Source organism: Rhinopithecus roxellana, chromosome 4 (assembly GCF_007565055.1).
Source record: "Rhinopithecus roxellana isolate Shanxi Qingling chromosome 4, ASM756505v1, whole genome shotgun sequence".
In the NCBI taxonomy this organism is placed as follows: Eukaryota; Metazoa; Chordata; class Mammalia; order Primates; family Cercopithecidae; genus Rhinopithecus; species Rhinopithecus roxellana.
Window position 1 is genome coordinate 100,059,881 of NC_044552.1, and position 8,016 is coordinate 100,067,896.

The 8,016-nt window shown below is 42.6% G+C and overlaps 1 protein-coding gene across 2 annotated transcripts in view; it reads right to left on the reverse strand.

Moving 5' to 3' along the window:
- The window catches only part of SLC35A1 (solute carrier family 35 member A1), a 34,151-nt gene extending 26,795 nt beyond the window's left edge, over positions 1–7,356 (reverse strand). Inside the window, exons 1-2 of one of the 2 annotated variants that reach the window (XM_010387960.2) lie at positions 7,262–7,356; positions 2,742–2,919 (exon numbers count right to left, since the gene is read on the reverse strand). In XM_010387960.2, coding sequence (XP_010386262.1) covers positions 2,742–2,919; positions 7,262–7,277 — 194 coding nt within the window. In that variant the 5' untranslated portion in view covers positions 7,278–7,356. The remainder of the gene's footprint in view (positions 1–2,741; positions 2,920–7,261) is intronic. The other variant, XM_010387961.2, reaches the window with a different exon arrangement.
- Positions 7,357–8,016: the final 660 nt, after the last annotated feature.

The following is an 8,016-nucleotide window of genomic DNA, read 5'->3' on the forward strand; positions in this document are numbered from 1 at the left end:
CACTCTGCCAAATAATTAGAGCAGTACTTATGCTCTAGTTCAACTGGCTATCCCTTTTATTCTGGCATTTCATCAACCAGAGGAAGAAAATATGACACTGTAAAGCGACAGAAGCTCCTTATGGGTCTTTCAACTCTCATGTCTATTTAGACGCAATTGGAGTCCCATGGGGAATACCAGATCAATTTAAAGCCCGAAATCAAATAGCTGCAGGATTTGAGTCAATATTTTGGTGGGTGACAATTAATAAAAACAGATTGAATAAACTACATCTATTACAACCAACAGTGATTTATTAACTACACTAGAGATGCTGTTAAAGGAACAGCTGAGCAATTAGGGGCTAACTGCCAGATGGCTTGGGAAAATAGGATAGCCTTAGACATGATATTAGCAGAAAGAGGAGGAGTTTGCATCATGATTAAAACTCAATGTTGTACCTTCATCCCAAACACCACCACCCTTAATGGATGTATAACAAAGGCATTGCAAGGTCTGACTGCTCTGTCCAGTGAGTCAGCCAGCAACTCAGGGGTAAATGACCCCTTTACAGGATGGCTAAAAAAGTGGTTCGGTAAATGGAAAGGAATAACAACCTCAATTCTTACTTCCCTCGCAGCCGTAACGGGTGTACTTATTCTTGTCAGGTGCTGTGTCATACCATGCATCTGTGGGTTGGTGCAGAGGCTCACAGAAATGGCACTTACTAAAACCTCCCTTAACTGTCCTCCACCTTATCGAGAGAAGCTTCTTCTTTTGGAAAATCAAGCAGAACTAAGCCAAGACATGTTAAAGAAGTTTGAAGAGAAAGAGCTGTAAAGAAAATGCAAGAGGAGGGGATTGTTAAGATATGAGTTCTAAATTTCTCTTCAAAGAATCAATATGTTAGTATGTTCGATTCTTTGCCTTCTACTTTTAAAATAACTTTCTGGTAAAGCAACCTTTTACGATTACCCTCTCCACCCTGACTCATTCTGATTACCTGCTCCACCCTGACTCATTCCAATTACCTGCTCCACCCTGGCTCATTCCGATTACCTGCTCCACCCTGGCTCATTCCGATTACCTGCTCCACCCTGGCTCCTTCCGATTACCTGCTCTACCCTGGCTCATTCCAATTACCTGCTCCACCCTGGCTCATTCCGATTACCTGCTCCACCCTGACTCATTCCGATTACCTGCTCCACCCTGACTCATTCTGATTACCTGCTCATTTTCCACTCTGACTCATTCCGATTTCCTACTCTGCCATAACCATTTTCCCCACCAAACCACTCATCCTGTCACTCTCTTTAAATTAGCCAACTGGAATTAGTTTAGCCTGTGCAGTGTAACCCTAGCCAATAGGGGAACGACACAGTAGCAGGGGCCACATGCATCAGGAATAAGACCCCCTTTTCCTCCCTTGTCCAGGTGTGCGCTCACGATTGCTCCACCTGTGAGGGTGCACCCTTCTATAGAAGCAAACTGCCTTGCTGAGAAGAAAAAAAGAAAATTTTGTATTCAAGTGCTATTTCTTTTGCGGCACTGAAACTTTATTTATAACACATCTTTTTCATATTCCAACTACTTCAAGTGGATTAGTATAAGCCTTTTCAAGATCTAGAACCAATTTTCAACACTTTCACTGGATAGCCTTCCCAAAATGATAGCCATGCTTGTAGCTGCATTATCAACTGTCTCATCACATATTGCTGAAGCTGAAGCAATCACAATGTCTTGTAACATTTCAATATTTAAATGTAATGTGTCTGTTTCTACATAAAAGCCTACAGACAACACTATTCCTCCCTGCTTCCCTTCACTCACCAACACACATCTTGAAACCTGTATGACTTCTTAACTGCCCCAATGACTCAAATAGGTCCCCGTCTCATAAATCTTTCCCCAAGTAATTTACCTATTTAGATTTTATTTAATTTTCACCACCCCATATTATTTTCTCAAATTAAAAAAATGAAGAAACTGAAGCTTAAAGAGGTTACAAGTGTGTATGCAGCCACAATCTTGGTCTAGGATTAAAATTAGGTCTATCTCCTCCAATGCACCTAATTCTTAACTCTCTCATACCACATCCTTAACTAAGCAATTCTTGCGTGATGTTTCTGATTCAAAGCCCAGTGCTGCCACATATTAACAGTGTAATCTTAAGGAACCTCAGATGCTATGTTAATAAAACAGGGGTAAAGTACTTACCTTGAAAATGTGTAAGGAGTAAATGAGAAAACACGAAAAACACATAGCACAGTGCCTAGCACTTAACACAGGAAACACTCAAGAAATATTATTATTATATTCATCCAAAACACAAGTCAGTAATTTTTTCCTATAAGGGTCAAACAGTCAATATTTTAGGTTTTGCAAGCCAGTCAGTCTCCATTACACCAAAACCAGGGAGCAAGCTGGATTTGGCCCATGGGACATAGTTTGCCAACTCCTACTCTACCGTAGCGTTCTTCAACCTCAGCAGTACTGACGTTTGGGGCTGGGTAATTCTTTGTTGTGAGGCTGTCATGGGGATTGCAGGATGTTTAGCAGCATCCTTGGTCTCCACCCACTAGATGCCAGTAGCATCTCTCAAGTCGTGACAACTAAAAAATCTTCTGGGGGGCAAAATCACCCCTAGTTGAGAAACACTGGCCCAGAGCAATTAAACATATAAAGATGTAGCTTGAATTTTCTAACAAATACCCTCACCAGGTGGAAAAATAATTTAACACACTATAAGTATTTATACTCACTTAGCTAAAATTCCCACACTTAGCAATAACTTTATAACTTCTGTGATACACACGGCTGTGGTTGAAAAGTAGAGTTCTTTGTCTGATGTCCTTGTGTATCTTAAAGCTATGGTATAGGCTGCAGCCGTCACGGTCATCACTGCCAAGCAGTATAACTTGAATAATAAAGTGACATTGTCTGGAAAATACGTGCAACAAAGACATTACTTAGTAAACAATATGTGTATATATAAGTTAATAAACTAGTTACAGCCCAAAAATACTTTCTAATTCCAAGCACAAAATATTTTCTAAAACTCATGTTTAAAAATTTTTTCAAAATGCTTGCCAATTACATGAGCGCGCGTGCACACGCACACGCGCGCGCACACACACACACACACCCCCCATAGCTGACTTTAAACATCAGCCAATTAGGCATAAGTTTTGTTCCTGGGGAGTGCCCCAATTGCAAGACTATGTAGCATACTGATTCTAGTTTAGGATGTTATAAATCACATTATATATATATTGGTGGTGGTGGTGGGTTTTTTTTTGAGACAGGATCTCACTCTGTCCCCCAGGCTGGAGTACAGTGGCACGATCTCAGGTCACTGCAACCTCTGCTGCCCAGGTTCAAGCGATGCTCGTGCCTCAGCCTCCCGGGACTACAGGCGTGGACTACCACGGCCAGGTAATTTTTTGCATTTTTAGTAGAGATGGGGTTTCACCATGTTGGCCAGGCTGGTCTTTAACTCCTGACCTCAGGTGATCCACCCGCTCGGCCTCCTGAAGTGCTGGAATTACAGATGTGAACCACCGCGCCGGACATATATTTTAGGACAGGGTCTCACTCTGTCACCCAGGTTGGAGTGCAGTGGCACGATCTTGGCGTGATCTCGGCTCACTACAAACTCCACCTCCTGAATTCAAGCGATTCTCCTGCCTTAGCCTCCTGAGCAGCTGGAATTACAGGCATCTGCCAGTACACCTGGCTAATTTTTGTATTTTTAGTAGGGACAAGGTTTCACCATGTTGGCCAGGCTGGTCTCGAACTCCTGACCTCAGGTGATCCTCCCACCTCGGCCTCCTAAAGTGCTGAGATTACAGGCATTAGCCATCACGCCTGGCCCCAGCACATATTTTAAATATTTTTATGATTACAAACTTGTGGATACAAAGCATGAAACCAACTGCAGTCATGTATATTCTAGATTTAAAGGCAGCAGAAAGAAAATAATTGAGAAATGAGTGGGGCTTAATATAAAACTTTATCACAATAAGAACTTACATCGAGCTACTCATTTCACTGCATTATACAAAACAGTAATTCAAAACACAGGAAAAGAATATTAAGAACACAGCTCTATAAAACTAGAAATGCAGAAAACATACAAACACTCAAGAATTGCCTGCAAGTATATCTGAGCAGCAGCCATCTCAGGCACCAAAGCCTGTCCAGAACCTTTGGTAAAACCATAAGCACTGGGTACCAACTCTCCCTCATACTTCCTTATTCCCAGACCTACTCAGAATCTGCCATCACCCAAGGATCAAACTATTTCTACTTTCCTTACCCAACTCCCACCTATTATCCAACAGTCCCCTTAAGCTCCATTCAAATCTTTAGGCTCAAGGTTAAACAGGGACCAGCAAATTTTTCTGTAAAGGGCCAGAAACAAATATTTTAGGCTTTCCAGAGCCATACTTTGACAACCCCAGGTTAAGAACCAGAAGGACACCGGGTGACTCCAGGCTGCTACTTTAACTACATTATATGCTAAGTACGATTTTGTTCACTGTTTTGGGAGCCTAATTACAATTCAAAGACTGTTTTCATAGGAAAATAAAACAGGAGTTTCAAATACATTATCTTTAGATATGGTATGGCTGGAACTTCCAAGGAAACAGGTTCTTCAATATAAATATTTTCCCGAGTGAATTAAAGAATCTTTTCTGATTTGTCGGCAATTTTTAAAAATCATATCAGGTTTAAATAAAAGGTAAAACAGAAGAAATATTTTTCAACTGCTTAAACTTTCTTTCCAAAAGATCTGAGGAGCCAAAAATCAGTGTCTATAAAAAAGGAAGTGAAGGAGATCACTATAATACTTCCTTTGTTCTAAAACTTTGCTACACAAGGGAAAAAATATGACTTCAAAAATAAACAGCAATAACCTTTAATCAGTAGAAGAGAAGGCATTTCCCATCTTCTAGATAAGGGGTGAACAAACTATACATGTCACTAGTTTACATGAGGCCTGTGAACTCACAATGGTTTTGCATTTTTAAATACTTGATAAAAAATGTAGTAACATCTTGTGATACATGAAAATTGCATGAAATTCAAATTTTAGTGTCCATAAATAGGTTTATTAGAACATAGCCATACTCATTTGTTTCTAAGTTATCCGGACTACTTTTTTTTTCCCCTACAACAGCAGACCTGAGTAGTTATGACAAGAGACTATCCAGCCCTTTACAGGAAAAGTTTGCCAACTCATGTCCTAGATTATCAACATTTTCATAAATAACAGAGATTAGGACTGATAAACTAAAAAGTACTTTATTTTAGGTATTGTATAGGTTCCTGATTCCAAAAACAACATAGTGAATATTTAAACACTAAACCAAATTGATGGCCTACAAACATATTTTGACTTATAATATTGTCATTAACTTGAAAAAATAGCTTTTTGCATAGTGATTATATGGGAATATATATTATACTCTTGAAACTACTAGATCTAAGTGGAAGGGTAATCAAATAAGTTTAGGTATGTGCAAAACAGATTGGGCTTTGATATGGAATACCAGTTTTAAACGTATTTCAACTTTTAAATACTAAACGTTTTTAAGTACGATTTTCTCTGGCAGTTTAACATCAGACCAAACTATTTCTTGTTCACTCCATTCACAAATTCTCCAGTATAAAATTTCAGTTATTAGCAATTTCAGTTATTTCAGGGTAATATCAAAAGTCCATATGTAATCACTTCAAATTGGGCAAATCATTCAAACCACACCCAATGCCAGTAACTATAAACCTAGCCGACAACTCAACTCGCAGTCACATCTTAACCCTGCATTGTTCTCTGCTTCTCACGAAGTTCTGTTTACTCCCACACAGTATTTGTGTGGAAATGTCCCCCAAAAGAAACTTACAGTTTCAAATTTTTTTCAGTTACGTTTTACTATAGTTTATGGGGACATTACTTGTAATACCTAAGAACTTAGAAATTCAGGAAGTCCCAGATAAATCTTTTGTGGATATTCGGAAGCTATGGAAACTGTAATTTTGTTAGGATTACAATCAAGGCTCAACAAATATGTATTGGCAATAAGCCTAAACCTTTACATTGCTGCAGCTATTTCAAGTAATGATTTGACTTCTGTAATTTATAAGTTTTCGTTCGGATCAATTTTGCTATCCCCACTCCATTTCAGTTATCAAAACAATTCTATTTCTTTTTCCTTTATTTCCTGTGTTGCTACACAAACGGCCTTTAAGATTGAACTTATTTGAAATGAAATAGAAAGAAGACATAAGAGAAGCATATGCAACTAAAGACAATGCCCCTGGGCAGGGCCTGATGATAAACATTGACCCCGGAACAGGGAAAATAACTTGACACCCACGTAAGAAGATATTAGGTATTCGTTCAATATTTATTCAAGGATGAAGCCAAGTGTTCTATGGAGGAAGGGTGGAGCAAGAATCCGAGTGTTGTCCAACTTCTTCTAGTTAATGCACCACAGTCAAAAAATCCACCTCTGGTCCCAACTTACACTGCTCAGCAAAAGTGGTGCGGAGTCAATTAGACTCGCCCTCCTTAAATGGCAATTAGTAAACAAATACGCCTTCACCCGAAAGTGCCATCCCTTGGGAGGAGGGAGGTGGATCTCACCTTCCACCACAAATATCAAGAGTGTTCCTTCTAACTGCATACAGCATTCTCTATAATTACATACAGCACACAGGTGGGAACTGTTAACGATTGTTATCTTCCTTTCGTTACGATTTCGGTGCTGTTTTGACGTCCCAATGATGTCTTTACTGGTTGTTGCATGGCCCAGCCGCCGCGTGGGGTCTGCGCCCGGAGCCTGCCTTTAAGTCTCTGAGCATCCGCATGGCAGGAGGCGCAGAGGACACCGAAGTCGCGGGGCCAGGGCCAAGAACTGTCCTGCCTCGCTGGGTGATGCGGTCCAGCCCCGGACCCACGCCCTGGCCCCTCTCCGGGTCCGCCGCAGCCCAGGCCTGTCAGAATTCGGTTCCCACCCACTGCCAGCTAGTGGAGGTCAGTGCGGTCTCGGAATGCCGACTTGCCAAACGCGGAGTCAGCCCCGGAGACTGCGGCCGCAGGGGGAGGCCGGCTGCCCGGACTGCCGGGAGCGGCTCCACGCAAACTCCTGACGCCTCAGCCCGGCCCCAGAGGCCGTGGGCAACCAGGGTGCTCCGCTGCCCGACAGCCGCGGACCAGCGCAGATGCTAGCCCGCCGCCCCCCTCAGACTCCCCACTCCCAGCAGCCCCAGTTCTCACCTCTCGGGGCAGCCATGGTTCCCCGATAGCCCCGCGCGGAACTGACGCCCGCCCCTCCGTGCCCCGGCGCAGGTACACTAGGGACCGCCCCTTGTGGTCATAGAGACGAAGCCGCTCGGCCTAGAGCGCCTCGCCGGCCTCCCGGTCCGCCACGCTCTAAAACTGGTTTCAGGAATCTGAGCTACACCCCAAAATGGGGAGAACGCGGATCGAAGGGAGGCCTTCCCGGCCGCGTCCTAGGTGACAGGTGTGTGAAATTCGGTTGGGGAGGTGGTTCTGTAAACTGCGGCTCCCCGCCGGCTGAATGAAGGGAGCGCTGCCTTCTGGGAATCGTAGTCCTCACAAAGGTGTGAGTAGGCGGCCGATAAGGATTTGGGTTTAGCCTTAGGGATTCACTCCTGTCAAAGCTGTTAGAGAAGCTCCCAGAACTCGTTAAGTAAAAAAAACTACTTGCAGCAACATTTGTAACTTCCACCTAGCTCATTATCTTCCACTGTTACCTTGTGTTCTAGATAAGTTATAATTTATGCTACATATTGTTCAGAAGTCTTGTGCCTGTTCCATATCGTCAGCATTGTCATTGGTTATATTTACCCAGCCAGACATTCTAACGAATGATCTTCGGACAACAAAAGGGCCTTTTAAAAAAAATTAGATGTATCGGCCGGGCGCGGTGGCTCACGCCTGTAATCCCAGCACTTCGGGAAGTCGAGGCGGATGAATCACCTAAGGTCAGGAGTTCGAGATCAGCCAGG